Source organism: Monodelphis domestica, chromosome 6, assembly GCF_027887165.1.
Source record: "Monodelphis domestica isolate mMonDom1 chromosome 6, mMonDom1.pri, whole genome shotgun sequence".
NCBI classification, from domain to species: Eukaryota; Metazoa; Chordata; class Mammalia; order Didelphimorphia; family Didelphidae; genus Monodelphis; species Monodelphis domestica.
In genome coordinates this window covers 156,703,227-156,723,214 of record NC_077232.1, presented here as the reverse complement: position 1 = coordinate 156,723,214, position 19,988 = coordinate 156,703,227, and the positions used below count along the sequence as shown (strand labels likewise).

The window sequence follows — 19,988 nt, the reverse complement described above, 5'->3', positions numbered from 1 at the left end:
TTGTTGCCACTGATAAGAAAGGGATTTGAGGTTTTAGAAATGCCACAAGTCTAGAATTTTGTGGAAAATAAAGAGAATTTTTTTTATGGTTTCTTTTTTAGTTATTCATTTTTAAACATTTTTTAAATTTTGAGTTCCAAAAATCTCTCTCTCTCTCTCTCTCTCTCTCTCTCTCTCTCTCTCTCTCTCTCTCTCTCTCTCTCTCTCTCTCTCTCTCTCTCTCTTCTTTCTTTCTCTCTCTCACTCTCTCACTCTCTCCCTTCTTCTCTCCCTCCCTCTCTCCCTCTCTCTCTCTCTCTCTCCCTCCCTCCCTTCCTCTCTCCTTCTCTCTCTCTCTCTCTCTCCCTGTCTCTCCACCCCCCCCCAGCTCCCTCTCTCTCCTATCCCTGAGAAGGCAAGCAATTTGCTATCAATTATAAATGTGAATTAATACAAATTATATTTCCATTTCACCTATATTACAAAAACAGCAAAAAAAAATAAAGTGAAAAAACTACATTTTATTTTGCACTCAGTTTATCAGTTCTTTTTCTAGTGTTGGATGTCATTTTTCTTTATCACAAATCCTTTGGAATTGTCTTGGATGTTTGTTTTGATCAGAATAGCCAAGTCTTTCACAGGTGATCAACATTACAATATTTTAGTTAATGTGTACAATCATCTCCTGGTTTTGCTCACTTCATTTTGAATCAGTTCATGTAGGTCTGCCCATTTTTTCTAAAACCACACTCCTCTCATCATTTCTTATAGTACAAAAAGTACTCTTTCACAATCATACGCCACAAATTTTTAAACCATTCCCCAATTGATGGGCATCCCCATAATTTCCAATTTTGTTGTCACCACATAAATAATTGCTATATTTTTGCATATAGGTCTTTTTTTCTTTGATCTATTTGGGATACAAAGCCAACAATGATATTGCTAGGTCAAAGGATATGCACAGTTTTATAGCCCTTTGGGCATGGTTCCAAATTGTTCTACAGAATGGTTAGACCAGTTCACAGCTCCACCAGCAGTTGATTAGTATTCCTATTTTCCTTTATTGTTTCTAGCATTTGTTATTTTTTGATAGGCATGAGATAATACCTCAAGGTTTTGCTTTAATTAACATTTCCTTAATCAGCAATAATTTAGACTATAGTCTAAATTTATCAACTGAAGAATGGTTCTTCTTTTTATTAAACTCAGTTCCCTAAATACTTAAGGCACCTTTATCAGAGAAAGTTGATGTAAAAGTTAATATTACTTCACTCTCTATGATACCTTTTAACAAAATACAATTGCCCCTAGTATCTTTTTTAATTAGATCTCTTTTTGCTTTTGTTTTGCCTGAGATTATGATTGCTCCCCTTACCTTTTTTTACTTCAACTGAAAAACAATAAACAGATTCTGCTTCAGCCCAACCCATATTTTAACTCTATATATGTGTCTTTCTGTTTCAAATATATTTCTTAAAAAATAATAATTGTTCATTTTATGGGTGACCTCATCCCATTTGTATTCACAGTTAATGATTACTAACATTATATTTCCCTCCATGTTACTTTCTTTTCTTCATCCTTCTTCTCTTTTTATCCTGTCCCTACTCAGAAGTCTGTTTTGAGTCTAACCCTCCCCTAATCTGACCTCCTTTTTATCATTCCCTAACTCCCACCTTTCACTTATCCTTTTCCTCACCTGAATTATTCAAGGAAAAAATAGATTTCTAAACCCAACTGAGTGTGTTTGTACATGTATACAAGTGTGTGTGTTTTTTTTTCCTTCTTTGAATCGATTTTGATGAAAATGAGGTTCAAGTATGTCCTCCATATTTTCTCTTCCACTGTAAAAGCTCTTCCATAAGTGCCAATTTTCTGTAAAATAAATTTCTACCACTCTCTTTCTCCTCCTCCTAGTGCATTTTTCTCACACCTTTTTTAGTTTATTCCAATATATTAAAATTCCTCCTGTTCCTTCTGTCTATGTAGATTTCTTCTACCTACCTTAATAATTATAAAGTTCTTGGGAAATGCATGTATCATCTTCCCATATAGGAATGTAAAAGATTAACTTTACTGAGTCTCTTGATTTCTATTTTATATTTACTTTTTTTTAAAACCCTTACTTTCCATCTTAGAGCCAATACTGTGTATTGGCTCCAAGACAGAAGAGTGGTAAGGGCTAGGCAATGGGGGTCAAGTCACTTGCCCATGGTCACACAGCTGGGAAGTGTCTGAGGCCAGATTTGAACTTAGGACCTCCCATTTCTAGGCCTGGCTCTCAATCCACTGAGCTTCCCAGCTTCCCCCTTATGTTTAATTTTTTAGGCCTTTCTTGATTCTTGTGTTTGAATGTCAAATTTTCTATTCATTTTTCGTCTTCGCAGAAATTCTTTAAAGTCCTCTTTTTCCATTTTTTCCAAAAAAAGATTATAAGCATGTGATCAGTGGCTCTTTTCAATTTCTACTTTACCCTCTGGTTCTAAGATATTGAGGCAGTTTTCCTTGATAATTAATTGAAATATTATATATGGGCTTTTTATTATGGATTTCAGATAGTCAATTAATTCTTAAATTATATATCTTCCATTTTCTAGTTCATTTGGGGGAAGATGATCTATTTCACATTTTCTTCTATTTTTTTGATCTTTGACATTTTTTACTCAAAGATTTTATTTTCCCAATTTTAAGTAATTAACAATGTTCAACATATGTTTTCTAAAATTATAAGATCCACATTGCCTCCCACCCTATTTCTTCCCCTCCCTTCTCTCGGAGATGGTAAGAAATTTGATATGGATTATACATATGTGATCATGCTACACATATTTCTATATTGGTCATTATTAAAAAAGAATACTCATATAAAACCAAATCACCAAAATAAAACTGTAAATAAACTAATGTGAAAGATAGTCCCTTTTCATCTGTATGTGACATCAACAGTTCTTTCTTTATAAATGGATAGCATTCCTTGTCATGACTCCTTCATAATTGTCCCAGATTATGATATTGATGAGAGGAGCCATCTTTCAAGTTGATGATCATGCAATATTGCTGTTACTATTTACACTGTTCTCCTAGTTCTTCCTACTTAAACTCTGCATCAGTTTATATAAATCTTTCCACATTTTCTGAAATCATCCTGCTTATCATTTCACAATAATATTCCATCACTAACATATATCACAAATTGTTTCATCATTCCCCAATTGATAGATATTCCCTCAATTTCCAGTTCTTTGTGTCAAAAATATGTTATTTTTTTTTTTTACAAGTAGGTCCTTTCTCCTTTCCTGAAGCCATAAGTACTTAAGTCCCTCTCTTTATTGGAACTGAATCCAAAGTCACTATTTCCTTGTGATGACCTCTTTGGAATTTAAACCCAGTAATAATACTATTATATGATCAAAGGGTATACATAGTTTTGTAGCCTTTTAGACATAGTTCCAAATTTCCCCCCAGAATGTTTGGATCAGTTCACAACTCTATCAACAAGACATTAGTGTCCTAAATTTGCCACATCCCCTCCAACATTTATCACTTTCCTTTGCTGTCATATTGACTAGTCTGATAGGTATGAGGTAGTACCTTAGAGTTGTTTTAATCTGCATTTTCTTTAATCAAGAGTGATCTTGATGATTTTTTCAAATGATTTCATATAGCTTTGACTTCTTCATCTGAAAACTATTTGTTCATATTCTTTGACCATTTCTCAATTGGAGAATGGCTTGTATTATTATAAATTTTACTTATTTCTCTATTTGTAAGAAATTAAACCTTTGTCAGACAAATTTGTTATAAAACATTCATTTGATTTTTTAGTGTCTTATGGAGATACTAGCTTCCACTTGCCCAATTCTAATTTTTAGAAATTATTTTCTATAGTGAGCATTTGTACCTCTTTTTCCATTTGACCTATTTTCTTTTTTAAAAATTCTTTTCTTCAGTGGATTTTTGTGAACCTATTACCAAGCTGTTAATCCTCTTTTAATTTTTTTTTTTATATCACACATTTCTTTTTATGATTTTATTCTCTACCACTTATCTCTTTCCTTGACTCTTTTAGTAATTCTTGTTTGGATTGATTTGAATTTTTCTTTGAGGCTTTTGTGGTAGGTGTTTTCACATTGTTTTCTTCTTTCAAATTTGTGTCTTAGTTTTCCTTGTCAGTGTAGTAGTTTCTTATAACTTAGCTCTTATTTTGTAATTTGCTCTTTTTTCAAGTCTATTTCTTGACTTTGACCTTTATGCTAAAGTTAGGCTCTACTCACCTGGGGATGGGGGAGTACATTGGCCCAAGCTACATACTTTTTCCTGTGGCTGTTTTCACAACTAATTTGGAGGGTCTGCAACTTTTTGACATTTTCAAGGTGGTATGATCTGGGGAGTAGTATGGTTACTGCTCTACTAGTTTTAATTCTGGTATTTATCTGGGAAGGGCCCTGCCCTTCTTTAGCTATATATGGTCTTCTTGGCCTTGGAATTGTGACCAGGTCCTCTGCTCTTTTGCAACCATAAGTGCTAGAATGCTTCTTAGGCTTGGAAATGGGACTAGGTTTTCTGCTCTCCTAAAGCCATAAGTACTGAAGTTCTTCTCTTTCTCAGAACTGCATCCAAAGCCCCTATTTCCTTATGATGGATCAATAGCGCTCCTCTCCAACCTGGAAGTGCAACCCAGAATACTTCTGGGTCGAGAACTCCCAAAGCTGCTTCTTTCTTAATCATCTTCAAGACCCATCATTGATGCTACCAAAATATTTTGATCTGGAACAACCCCAGCCCTGGGGGATATAGACTTCTCTTGCCAACTTCCTATGTTGCCTTAGTCTGGAAATATTCCTTACCTCAATTTTTTTGGTTATATTTGCTACTCAAGAAAATAATTTGAAACAATATTTTAAGTTGTTTGATGGGAATGTTGGAAGAGTTTGGCTGGGTTTCTACCTGGAATCCACTCTCAAAAAGAAATTCTCTCTGAGTATCTTGGTAGTCTCACTGAACTACCATTAAAAAAAAAAATTCTCATATAGGAGTCCATCCAGTGGCCCCTCTGAGGATCCAAGGTCCCTCTGCCCAGATATGATGTCACAGTCAGAATAAGAAGATGAGACACACTGTGCATTAAACCCACATATGCAGGCACCACACACAATGCTCTGCCACAGTATCGTGGTTTGTTTATTATATAGGTTTTTTGGTACATGCTTCTTGGACACACAATCAATCTTCTACGTATGTGACATTCTACAATTTGATTAGATATTATCAAATCACCTAAACAACATTCTTGTGATGTTACTACAACAAAGAATTCTGTGATCATTTACTAGGTTTCTACAACACTATATGATAGATATGTTAATGTGAATAAAGCCATTTGTAGGTTACTACCCCTTGACCTGCTGATAGGATCATTGGGCTTTTGATCAGCTTTCACTTTTTTTTTCACCATTTTATATATATATATATATATATATATATATATATATATATATATATATATATATATATATATATATTGATCCTATAAGTATTTGCTCTCATATTATTTCTCCTGTATTGGGGAGAGAATCATAATCATAACAAGTCCATTAGTGGGAAAAATTGGGGGAGAGAAGTCACAGAAGGGGATCAGTGGAGGGCCCTCATTCTGGGGTCTGCTTTGCTGACCTTCCTTCCTTGGACCATGACCTTGTCAAGCGATCACGGTATGATGACCTCTGACATTCTCATATATAATAGAGCACTTATTAGATCTGTGTTTATGAAGTAATATGCCACAAATCCAAACTTAGATTTCCTAACAAAAGAATCAGAAAACCTAGGACACATGTAAATTCAAATTGTATTACTACTTCTAATAAAAACTAGCATTTGTAGAGTACTTTAACTTTTTTTTTAACTTTCTTTCTGTCCAATTAACAAATCTAAAATAGAGGGTCAAGGACTAGGCAAACAGGGTAAACTAACATGCCCAGGGTCACATAGTTAGAAAGTATTTTAGGCCAGACTTGAACCAAGGTCCTTCAGACTCCAGTCTTAGCTATCAACTGTGTCACCTAACTGCCCCAAGTACTTTAAAGTTTATAACCCACTTTAAATATATCATCTCAGTTGGTCTTTATAACAATTCTGTGAAATAGGGATATTGTCCCCATTTTATGGTCGAGGAAAAAAAGGCTGATGGAAGGTAAATGACTTACCCAGGGTTACATAGTATTAGGAGGAAAGGACAGAGAGAATGGTTTTGCAGAGGTTGATCTGGCCACATGCTAGAAACCTGATGGTGGGTGAGAATGCGCGTGCGTCTTTGGAACATTGGCGCACCGGGGTGAAAAGTCTCGTGAGGAATATGAGACGTCACGTGTGGCGTCACGCAAGCGCAAGAAACGAAGAGATGAGCAAGTAGGGAAGAGAACCGGGAGAGGAAAATGGTCACGTGGGTAAGCCTGAAGGGGCGCGCTCCGCAAAGCGCGGCTGAAGCTCCAGTGGCGCAATTTGAAGGACACCAATCAACTGAAGAGGCTTTTGCTTCCTGGTCCTTAGAGCTGACAGGAGAGGAGGTAGCTGATCTCTGCTGTTGCTGCTGTTATCAAATCTATAGTGAAGTTGAAGGGAAGCTTTTAGACCTGCTGGGAAGTACCTTACCTCACTAGAAAATAGACTTGGAAGAAGATCTTTATAACATCAAGCCTGATCTAATCAAGAGTCAATGTTGGTGTGAGGGCTGAGGCCAAGCCCAGGGCCTGGCCCACCTGGGTTGAATTCAGTCATCAAGAGTCATCTTAAAGAACTATTTCATCTGGTGAACCAACAAGGAGGATTAATTAGAGTCAGGTATAGACGACAATGAGGGCTTGGGGAAACTAGTCAGAGACAGGAAAGGACTTAGGGAGCTTCAAGAAAAATGAAGAATTTCCCATGAGGGAGAAGGGAGTGAGACTTCTTAGAGTTAGAGAAACCTTGTTCCTTAATCCTCCTTTCCTAATTCTTTTGTTTTATTATCAATAAATCCTTTTACACTTACACCAACACTGCTTGGAGGTCTGATCACTCATTGCTCTAATAGCTTCCCTTCAACCTCACTGTAGGAACAGCAGAGATCAGCTACCTCCTCTCCTGTCAGCTCCAAGTCCCGGGAAGCAAAAGCCCCTTCAGTTGGTTGGTGTCCCTTCAAATCCTCTGTCTGGATTCCAGCATCTCCTGTTATTATGTTCCTATCATGTGGCCACATCAACCTCTGTGAAATCATTTCTCTCTCTGTCCTTTCCTCCTAACAATAGCTAATAATAATAAGTATCTTTTACAGAATTTGAACCCCACTCTTCCTAGATCCAAGCCTCACCACACTATCTACTACAGCACCTAGTTACTATAGTAAAAATAATTTAAATATGCTCAAAATAAGGGGTATGTTATTCAACATTTGATTCACTGATTTTGGAGTGAACAGGAGAAGCAAATTCTTGGTGTCTGGTTCTGATAAAGGAAGAAAACAGATCAAGAATAAACAGTAAAAAGTAAGACAGCACACATGAGAAACCCCTTGAATTTTAGCATTCAGTGATTCAGTAAGGTATAGACTAATAACAATGAAAATGTCATTGCTCATTTCTAGTACTTTTCTACCTTTCTTGAATAAGTATGAGGGGAAAGATCAAGGAAATGTGCTTGCTCTCTGTTAACATGAAGACAGGACAATTTGTTCTTATGTGGGTCTTATTGGTTATAGTTGATAGAGGTGGTAGTTAAATCATTAAGATTCTGATTAATGGTATTGCTTATTTTCCAAAAGAACCCATAAACTTTTATTCAAAATAGTCCCTGAAGTATTTTTATTATATTTTTCCAGATTACATATAAATAAAAATTTCAACAATTATATTCTGGCATTTTGCAATCCACATTCTCCCTCTTTTCTACCTCTCACCCCTCTCTGAGACATCAAGCAATATAACATGGATTATACATATGCTATCATGCTATACATATTTATTTCCATGTTCATTATGTTGTGAAAGAGGGGAAAAACACATATAGGAAATGAAGTGAAGAATGATATGGTTCAATCTGCATTCACTCAACCAATTACTTCTAAGATCTTTTTCATTGTGACTCCCTTGGGATTGTCCTGGATCTTTGCATTGCTGATAATAGTTGTCATTCACAATTGATCATCATTCATTATTGCTGTTACTGTGTACAATGTTCTCCTCATTCTACTTACTTCACTTTGCATCATTTCATATATCTTTCCAAGTTTCTTATGGGTTGTCCTGTTTGTCATTTTTTATAGCACATAATATTCCCTTATAATTTTATACAACTTGTTCAGCTGTTCCCAAGCTGATGGACATCCCTTCAGTTTCCAATTCTTTGCCACCACAAAAAAGTTACTCTAAATATTTTTATATAAGTATGTCCTTTCCCCCCTACTTTGATCTCTTTGGGACACAGATCTAGTTGGCTGGGTCAAAAGATAGACCCAATTTTATGACCCTTTGGACATGGTTAGCAATACCTCTCCAGTATGATTGGATGAATTCACAACTCCACCAAGAGTTCATTAGTGTCCCTCTTTTCCCACATGCTCTCCAACATTAATTATTTTCTGTTTTTGTCATATTAAGCTGTCTGATACATATGAGGTGATACATCAAAGTTGTTTTAATTTACATTTCTCTAATTTAATAGTAATTTGGAGCATTTCTCATATGACTAAAGATAGTTTTAATTTCTTCATCTGAGAATTGTTTATCCTTATCCTTTGATCATTTCTCAATCAAGGAAACTTTTGTTTTCCTATAAATTTGACTTAGTTCTTTATATATTTGAGAAATGAGACCTTTGTCAGAGATACTTGATAGAAAAATTTTTCAAGTTTTTTTTTTCCTTTCTCATCTTAGTTGCATTGGATTTGTGCAAAAACTTTTAAATTCAATGCAGTCAAAAAAATCTATTTCATATTTTGTGACTTTGTACATAGATAGAAGCTCAAAAGCTAGAGTAAAGGGTACGGTTAGGTGTATCTTCCCTCAATAAGGTAACTTCTGGGATTCTGATAGAGTTTAAAAGTAATGAGGGGGTGGTATATCTCTTGAAATATTCTTTGATAGTGTAAGAGCAGGTAAGCTAGCCAAATTCAAAAAAAGGTGGAGGTGCTTATGTAATACACCACTGGTACCACATATAAGAGCAATGGAATAGACCACAGACAGTGCATAAAAACATTCCAAATAATTGATGTGTGTGTATACTTGTGTTAGAAAAAAAAAAGCAAGAAAATTGAAGAAGGTAAATATATATATATATATATATATATATATATATATACTTCAATATAAACTTGGACTCCATCTATTTATTTTTTTCTGAAGAAAATAACATTTTTCATCATAAGTCCTTCATAATTATCCTAGATAATTCTATTGATCAGAGTAGCTAATTCATAGTTGATCATTATAATATGTCACTGTTACTGTGTACAATATTCTCCTGATTCTGCTCACTTCACTCTGCTGCACTTCATGTACTCTGCCCAGGTTTTCTGAAACCATCCTGCCTGATGTTTCTTATGGCACAATGATATCCTATCACAACCGTATACCACAAGTTGTTCAGCCATTTCCTAAGTGAAGAAAATCCCCACAGTTTCCAATTCTTTGCCACCACAAAAAGAGATGCTATAAATATTTTGGAGCAGATAGAACCTTTCTTGTACAATTTTGTTTGTCTTTGGGCATAGTTTCAAAGTATTCTTCAAAATGGATGGATCCGTTCATATGTTCACCAACTGTGCATTAGTGTCCCAAATTTTCCACATTCCCACAAATATTTATAATTTTTATTTTCGGTTATGATGGTCAATCTTATGGATGTGAAATGGTACTTCAGAGTTGTCTTAATTTTTATTTTTCTAATCAGTGAATCAGTGAGGATTTGGCACATTTTTTTCATTTTATTATAAATAGCCTTGAATTCCTTCTCCGAAAACTGCCTTTCCATATCTTTTGACAATTTATAAATTGAAGAATGATTCATATTCTTATCAATTTAACTCATTTAACTAAGTATGTGGAAAAAGAAGCCTTTATCACAGAAACTTTGCTGTAAAATTTCTCCCCTAGTTTCCTGTTTTCCTTTTAATCTTGGTTGCTTTGGTTTTGTTTGTCCAAAAACTTTTTTAATTTAATGTAATCAAAATTATATATTTTATATCACATAATAATCTCTATCTCTTATTTGGCCATAAATTCTTTTCTTATCCACAAATCTGGCAGGTAAAATATTCCATACTCCCCTAATTTGTGAAATCCTCCTATATATCTAAATTGTATACCCATTTTGATATTATCTTCATATACAGGGTGAGATATTGAACCATACTTAGTTTCTGCCAAATTGCTCTCCAGTTTTCCCAACAATTTTTGTCAAATAGTGATTTCTTGCCCCCAAAGTTTGGATCTTAGAGTTTATTAAACACTATATTACTGTGGTCACCTACTATAGCGAATGATGTAGCTAATCAATTCCACCAATCTGCCACTCTATTTCTTAGATAAAATTAGATTGTTTGATGATTACCACTTTATAATACAGTTTACTATCTGGAACTGCTAGGCCACCTTCCTTAACAAATTTTATTTTTTTCCTCCCCAAACTCTCCCTTTCTCTAAAGTTTTCTATTAGTGTCAAGGATACAACCATCCTTCCAGTTACCCAGGCACAATGAAAGTGTCATCATCAACTCCTCACTCTCTCCAACCTCCACCCCACCCCAATATCTAATCTATTGCCAAGTGTTATCTAAAGACTTGTTACAAAAAGTCACTGACAACTCTGAAAAATCAGGAGCTATACTCATTCTTTTATATTTAGATGTTAACATTCCTTTTATTGAGATTTGTTTTCACATGATAACATGAGATGTTTCTGCCTTAATTACATTCATTCTGAATCTTGAGAGGAGTGGGAAACATTTAGTTTCTTATATTCCAAATCTTGGTTTAAAATGCTTCCAAAATTGGATTGTAATTATTTGGTACTTATGTATGTATCTTAAATAAATGTACTCTGTGTTTAATTGTATTTTTTTTTACTTTAGTAACAACTCTTGAATACTTTTCCTTCTTTCTTCTGACACTACTACCACCCCAGTGCAGACCTCATCCCTGGACTATTGCAATAGCCTGCTGGTTAGTCTCTGTGTCTTAAATCCCTACAGTCTGTCCTCCACTTAGTTGTCAAATTGATCTTCCTAAAGCAGAGGTCTGATCCTTTCACTGTGCCACAACGGATCCCCAATTCAATAAACTCCAGAGGTGCCCTAACACCTGCAGGATCAAATATAAAATCCTTTCTGCTATTCAAAGCCCTTTATAGCCTAGTAGCTCACTCCTCCTGCCTTTCCATTTTTCTAACACCTTACTCATCTCTATAAACTCAGTGATCCAATAACACTGGACACTTTTTACTGTTCCTTACACAAGATATTGCTTGTCTCAACTCTAGGTATTTTCAATGGATATTCTCCATGCCTAGAATACTCCCCCTCCTCATCTCTGTCTCCTGAATTTATCAGTCACAGCTAAAATCTCACCTTCCACAAGAAGTCTTTCCTAATCCCCCTTAAATCTAGAGCCTTCCTTCCACTGATTGTCTCCAACTGATCCTATAGACATCTTGATTGCACATAGATGCTTACATCTTGTTTCTGCCATTAGACTGTGAGTGCCTTGAGATCAGGGACTGATCTTTGCCTTTCTTTGTATCCCAGAATTTAACATAATGCCTGGCACACAGTAAATGTTTAATAAATGCTCATTGACTAACATTTTGGGACTCAAAATAACAGACTAAGTAATTTCTATGTTGATATTATGGTATTTTTTTTAAGGTCATGGTTTATTAGACTATTTTCCTCTCAGGAGCATAAACATTAAATTTCTTTCATTGGGACTGTGTCAGATCATTGGTAATGGCATTTAATTTATAGGTTCTTTCCCTCTTCTTTTTCTTTCATTGCCTATGTTGCCATTTCAGATTCAGTAGGCCCATCCTTTCAGACCTGAATGGACAAATCCTATGTACTTTGTGGAGGGTTGTTTCTGCCAAACACCAATCATATTGTTCAAGTCACATGAGGGATTTTTTCAGACCAAAAGTGTGTCATTCTGACTATTTCTCCTAGGTCAAATACTTTAGATATACATTGAGGAAAGAGAAATGGGTCTTTACCATTTTTTAAAATTTCTTTATTTCATTTTATAATTTCATTTCATTAATCATAAAATGTCTTCTCATTTCCTGAAAGATGTGACTTGAAGCTGGGGTTCTTAACTTTTGTGTGTGTCATGGACTCTTATAAGTTAGGTGAAGCCTATGGATCCCTTTTTGAAATAACGTCTTAAATGCATAAGGTAAAATGTGGAAGATAATAAAGGGAGCCAATTGTATTGAAATACAGTAAATAAAATATTTTATATATATATATATATACTATACATATATATATATATAGGAAGCTAAGATTCTCAGTGGATAAAATGCTAGGTATCAGGAGGATGTGAGTACAAATTTGGTCTTAGGCATTTCCTAGCTATGTGACCCTGTTCAAGTCATTTAATCCCAATTGCTAAGCCCTTACTGATCTTCTGTCCTGGAACAATTAATACTTGTATCATTTCTAAGACAGTAAATATGTGGATCCTAGATTAAGAACCTTTAAGAACATAAAATGGATTTTAATTACTTGAAATTCTTACCTTGTCTTACAATTTGGGGGTTAATGATACAATCTTTATCATTCTAACTCTTCTTAGTCTCCAGACATAGCTCATTAAAAACTCTCCCATTACCCTTATTATTGATCCCTTTCGTGGATAGACTACCACCCTATGTACTTCTATGATTCTGTCCCCAGTTCTTCATATTTGACTATTCTGTAACATTGATTTCTTAGCTTGCTTGTTTGATTAAAGGAAATAGAAGCTAAAACTAATGTAAAAGAAAGTAAAAGGAATGACTGTTGGGGATTGACTCAAATTTCCTAGCAAGTAAAAGCTACTAAATTTGTGGTTAATTTTTACTATCTGGCTTTTATAATATCAATCTGACATTTTAATCTTTATTGTCTATAAAATCAGATAATAAAATATCAAGTGTGGAGGAATTCATTTTTTGCATGTTCAGTCATTCCAGTTGTCTCTTTGCAGCCCCATTTGGGATGTTTTTTAGCAAAGATGCTGGCCAATAAGCAATGAGGGACAAGGATGTTGCATTGCAAGGGGGTAAGAGCTTTAATAACAATGATAAGGTCACAGCAATAACATGATCCACTTTTCTATTTGATTCCTACAGACAGGACAATGGTAAAACAATAGTGGATGTGGTGCTGAAATTTAAGTCCTGTTACAGCAATAATGCAGCAGTGTTTCGGGACAGGGCCAGAAATATTTTACTTCAGAAGCTGGCAGGTGACACCGGGTCCTTCTGCATAGATTCTTCCTCCTTCAAACTATCAGGTAAGCTTTTAGAGTTCATTCATTTAGTTCAAATATATTCAGCTTTGCTTTATGTATGTATGTATGTAGGCTTATTTAATGGTAATTATCTTCAGCCCAGAGGCAGATTGGCATAGAGAGAGATGACCTTTAGCTCAGCATGGTGTAGGTTCAAATCTTGCCTCTGACCCAGAGGCTGGGACACATTGGCAATGTGACCACGGGCAAGGTTTTAAATTCTAGGTAACTCTTATGACTGGAGATTTCAGAGAAGGTACTGACCAGCATAAGAAGGACTTTCCTCACTGGGAGATCCCAACATCAGTGAAATCACATGTCTAGTTCTTATACCTATCCAATCACTATTGGAATAATGATGCATATCCCCCTCAATACAACTAGTAGCACCACAAGTGAAAATGTACTCACTATAAATTCATATTATTGCTATTTAGACACATTAAAACCACCAAACATATTGCTCAGATTCCCTCTTAAATCCTAGTTCCTTGTTGTCATTTTTATTTCTCAATGTTCATTGGTAGTTAAGTGGCACAGTACATAGAATGCTGAGTCTAGAGTCAGAAAGACTCATCTTCCTGGGTTCAAATTTGGCCTCAGACCCTTATTAGCTGTGTAACCCTAGCAAATCACTTAACCCTGTGTGCTTCAGTTTGCCTCAGATGAGGAAACAAACCCTTATCTGTAAAATGAGCTAAAGAAGGAAATAGCAAACCACTCCAGTATCTTTGCCAAGAAAACCACAAATAACAACACAAAGAATCCTCTTGGTAAGGATCCATTGAAAGAGACTTTAATTACATACTAACAAAAGAGCCAGTCTTAAACATTGCTGCAGGAGTTAAACTCTTAGTTCTCTGGCTTCTAGAAGTTTGTCCAAGGAAAGAGAATATCTTTCCTTTTCTAACCAAGCAGACAAAATTGGCTTAAATGTTCACCAAAAGTCTACCTCAACAGCTTATTCACATGATACACCAAAAGAATATTGACTGAAAAACGAGCCTGCCTCTTCTAGACATGGCCACCTAATATTATTGAAACATGACTCAAACCAAGAGTATACCTTCTCTCCCACTCAAACTACTACTTCTGAAGGCTGTTATTTTCAGAAAAATCTTTACTTTTAGAAATACTGGCCATAGTTTTGCCCTTTGGGAACTCCAGGGTTACCATAGTACAGAAATAAGAAAAGGAAAGTCAGCAACATGTTTCAGTTATTAAACTAATGATTCATGAATCACCTGGAGAGTAAATAGTTTCTAGAGATGATTACATCAATTCGCGTACCTTCTGGTAGTATTAATTTTTCAATATAATAGAAATATAATATCTATAAATGCTAGTTGTATTTTTAAGAGACAGAAGATTTTTTCTTAAATTATGCCTTTTGTACCTCCAAATTCCCCCTACCTTCTTTACTTCCTCTTTCAAGGACTCAAAGTCTCTGGGAGTTGTCTAGCTTCATAGACATAAGAAAATCATAAACATGACCTAAGCACCTATAGCATTTTAAAAAATATTCCAAGTATTTGTGCTTACTTTACCTCATTTGTCCCTTACAACAACTGAAGAATGAGTCACCTAGTTGCCCAAGAGAAGGGCTAGACTGGTCTTATTATCTAAGTTTTACAGATAAGGAAATTGAGGTTCAGAAAAAGTAAGTATTTGGCCCAAAGCCAAGGCTAATTAAAGCAGACTCAGTTCTCCTAGCCCCAGGTCGGGTCCAGTGTTCTTTGCATTATATCATATCTCCTCTCAGTTCAGTAGATAATCTCAAACTCAACCATTGCTAAGTCAGTTCTCTCAATACCTTACCCAAATAGAAACTGAAACATTTGTACGCATAAGAGTTATTCTGATTGAAGGGGGGAAGGTTAGGAAAGGAGGGGCACAGGAATAAGTATTTATGATATTTACTCATACCTACTATGGGTCAAAGATTGTGCTATTTTTACAAATATTATCTCATTTGATTCTTGCAATAATCCTACAAGAGAGGTGCTGATAGTATCCTCACTTTAAAGTTGAGGAAACCAAGAAAAACAAAGGTTAAGTTATTTGGCTAGAAGCATGTAGCTTGGAAGTGTCTGAGGCCAGATTTTAAATCCAGCTCTTCCCAATTCCAAACCCAGCACTCTAACCATTTTACCACCAGGTATCTCAAAAGCAATTTCATCAAAAAAAAAGATGATTCTCATCAGTCTCCAAGTAAGTTATTCTCCAGCTTAAATATTGGATGGGTTGTTAGTCTATCAGCAGCTCATTGGACTACCTTTACCTAGATTTTGCTGTTTGTCCTAGTATCCAATTAGATATCCAATAAGCCTTTCAAACACCACAAGAGACTGTCTGTGTGACCTTAAACAAGATATTTAACCTCTTTAAGCCTTAGTTTCTCTATCTATAAAATTGGGATAATAATAGATTCTACCTTACAGTGTCATTGTGAAGAGCATGAAACAATATATATTACGATGGTGAAAGTGATGTCTAATAGAGAACTCATTGTCTTCCCTCTAACGTTCACTTTTCCTTCAAACTTCACTATTTCTGTTGAAAGTACCACCATCTTTACAGTTCCCCAGGTTTACAGCTTGAAGTTGCTCTTGAGCCTTACCTCTCATTCACTACCTCATATGCAATGGGTTGCCAAGTCTTATCAATTCTACCTCTATAATATGTCTGACATCTCTTCACTAATGTGACCTTCAGACTTTCATGACCTCTTCCCTGGACAATTTCAACTGCTGGATGCTTCTCTTTCCAATTTGTCCCACATATGATCATCAAAACAATTATCTAAAGGCATCTCTGACCTACTCAAATGCCTTCAGAGGCATTCTTATTGCCAGCAGAATAAACTTATGAACTCCTCAACTTAGCATTCAATGCTCTTCACAAGCTGGATCCATTCAGTGTTTCCAGGCATATTCAACATCATTCTCTGCACATTCTTTGCTTAAGCAAACTGGCCTTTGTGCTGTTCTGCCAACTCAACATTACATTTCAGGTTTCGTGCTCATGAAGCTCCACCTCTCAACATTACTTTCCTTCAAAGTTCAGTTCATGTGTTAGCACTGATTAGAAGCCTTTCTTGACCTGCTTAGTTGTTACTGCTTTCTCCATCCTCAGATTATAATGTCTGCATTTATCTGTTTACATGTTGTATCTCCCCCATTAGAATGGAAGCTCCTTGAGGGCAGGGCTATTAATCACTTTTTATTCCTGGCACCTAGCGCAGTACTGAATCTATAGTATATATTTAGGAAATTCTTGTTGGATTGGAGTAGACAGATTAGTGCCTGATACTCTATTCGGATAAGGTGGGACGTTTGATCCTCTTATGGACTCTTTGATCCCTGAAAAATTCATGGACTATGAAGCAAAAAAGATGAATTAACCTATACTATTAGAAGGGGGAAAAAAACCCTCAAAATGCATTATCTACTGATGACAAATGATATCACCACATTAGCATCACTGTTGTTGTTGTTATCACTTTTGGAGACATAAAAGATAGAAGAAAGAAAGGAATTATTTATATAGCAATAATTACAAAATTATTTCACATTAAAATCAACCCTTCTTTTTGGAATGCACTAAAATAGAGAGTCAGCTAAGTTAAGTTAAGAAGACTCAATGTTTCATTAGCCATAGACTAGCAATATTCATTATATTTTGCTTATTCAAACATTCAATTTAAGAGGTTACATGGCATTGGGAGTAGAGTCACTCTCAGAGTTAGAACAACCTGGTATTGTCTTGCCTCTGAACAGCCTTGGTCATGTAGATCTGGGCATAACTGTTAATATCTTAGTGGCCTAGGTAAGATACCAATGGAGAAGAATTATTTGTCTGCATTAGTGAGGGAATTTTCTCACTGGGAAAAACACTAGTTCAGGTCAAAATAAAATTAATTTATTTCCCTGAGAACATAGCAATGAATTGCTGGGAGAAATATCAGAAAAGGGGATTAATTGACTAAAAATAAATACATTTTCAAAAATAATCCTCAAAGTAGATAATCTACATAGCAAAAAATTTTAATCCTCATTATTATATCACATACAAATTCCTCAACTTAGGAGTTAAAGCCTTTTAAAATCGGACTGTAACATATCCTATCAAGTTGCACACTTTTCCCTAGCTCCCCTCAAAACTAAAATCTACCTTGTTATAAATTATGACTTCTTAAAATTATTTTAATTTATTTTGTATAATCTTTATACATACTTATCAGAATGCATGGTACTTACTCCCAGGAAGTTACTCGAGGGCAGAGTCTGTTTCATTCTGTCATTCTATGCCTAATGCCTAGGGTCTGGGTCTGGCACATAATAGAGGTTTAATGGATATTTCTTTTTTTTTTTAAACCCTTACCTTCCGTGTTGGGGTCAATACTGTGTGTTGGTTCCAAGGCAAAAGAGTGGTAAGGGCTAGGCAATGGGGGTTAAGTGACTTGCCCAGGGTCACACAGCAGGGAAGTGTCTGTTTAATGGATATTTCATGAATTGAACTGAATAATTGATATTAAATAATAAGACTACATAATGATTATTATTATAAATAATAAAATAAATAGCAAAACTGCCCTTCATCTCATCATTGGCCTGTAAAAATACAACAAAGACTACATGACATGGTGGAACACTTGAGATTTACTGTCAACACTGTGTATCTGTAGTTCTAACTAGATTTATCCATTAAAATTTATGCCACAGAGATGCAACTAATGTCTAGAAATATTTTACATGCCATTTTAAATTCATACCTCACAGATCTTATTTAGATTCTCTCCTTCCACTATAATTCTTTTTGCTTTTGTAGTATATCACTAGTTATTTAATATTTGATTGATTCTAACCTGTTCCCTCTTTATCTTTAGCAAAGAGGGCCCCAGAATATGCAGAACATTAACAAAACCAGATTCTCTTGATGACTAACTGGGTGCCTAACCCATTATTAAGATATGGTTTAAGCACCAAGAGCATTTGATTCATTATTTAAAAAGCTAAAGAGTTTTATTTCCATAGGCACAGAAGTATAGATTGGAAAGTAGGAGACAAGTTTTATTATTGCTCTTGGAGTGTATGTAATCCTGAACAAGTCACTCTGTTTTTCTTCAAATGATCGATCAGGACTGTAACAACTGCTATCCAGAATGCCATCATCAATCAAGAGGATAAACAGTGTGTTCAGACCAAGATGGAATGTTGGTTATAAAACACAGAGAAGTGAGAGTTCCCACACTAGAAAAATTCACAACCAACAATTTTTTTTTCAATCAGACCAGTGATTTCATTACTGTAGAAAATACCTCCTATCAATACTATCTGCTGACTTGAAAATCAGAGGACACTGAAAGAGTAAGAAACTTGTTCAGGATCACATAGTCAGGATATGTTAGAGACAAAATTTGAGTCCAGGTCTCCCTGCCTCTAAGGTTACCTCTCTAGCTACTATCTATGATATTGTGGTATTTCTTAAATTATCTTTGCTGAATTCTAATGTAGAATACTGTATACATATTCTAGATAGACAGATGGATGGATGGATGGATGGATGGATGGATGGATGGATGAATGGATGGATGAACAGAAATATGAGAGAGAGAAAGAGAAAGAGATTTGCTTGTTTCTAAAAGGTTACTTTCTTTTTAAGATAAAAAAATGCAGCTATTTCTCAATCTATCATTTTAACTGCCCATGTTTATTTGACCAGGATGGAAAGTGCAAGACTTCACATTTCTCACAACCTTTGCCTCCAAATCACATGAAATAATTCATAGAGTTCTTTTTATCCAAATGTCTATAAGAAATTATGTGCCAAGATGTTAAAGCACTAGGATTTAGCTAATGTGTCATTTTATTCAGAATAGTCTATGTATATTTCCTACATGGATTGGAACCACAGTAGTTAGGAAGTTTTTACATTTTGTGTTGGTATAGTCTTGGAGGTGGAAGAGACTGGATTTCAAATCTCAATTATTATACTTAGTACCTATACACTAATATCCATATCATTTAAACCCTACATATTCATTTGCATCTTCTTTTAAACAGGTATGATAATTCTCTCTAATATCTATCCGTCTCATGAAACTGTTCTAAAGATGAAGGTAAAACATTAAAATGCTGTGAGTGTAAGTGATGATCATGATGATACGCTTGCCATATCATCTTTAAAAATGTCAACATATTTCCATAAGGATCACTTTCTACATAAAAACACCTGTATGGGATATTTCAAAATATGTAAAAAACAATTTGAATAATATGTAATCTAGAAAGGTGGCCTTAACCTAACTCTAGGTTGATGCTAATATTCAATTTATAAAGGAGATGTTTTATTAGTGCTACCTTCAAATATAAAGATAATGCAACATTTTATTTGTCAAAAACCAAGCTTTTTACTTCTAAAGACAAAAAATAATGCTCATCCTGTCATCCCAGTTTCTGTCAATGTTCAAAATCTTGATGC

The 19,988-nt window shown here is 35.1% G+C and overlaps 1 protein-coding gene across 1 annotated transcript in view; it reads left to right on the top strand.

Annotated features, from left to right (window-relative positions):
• LOC100012939 (transmembrane protease serine 11C-like) overlaps positions 1–19,988 on the top strand; it is a 103,543-nt gene that overhangs the window by 42,572 nt on the left and 40,983 nt on the right. The window contains exon 5 of the mRNA XM_016423223.2: positions 13,345–13,508. Coding sequence (XP_016278709.2) covers positions 13,345–13,508 — 164 coding nt within the window. The remainder of the gene's footprint in view (positions 1–13,344; positions 13,509–19,988) is intronic.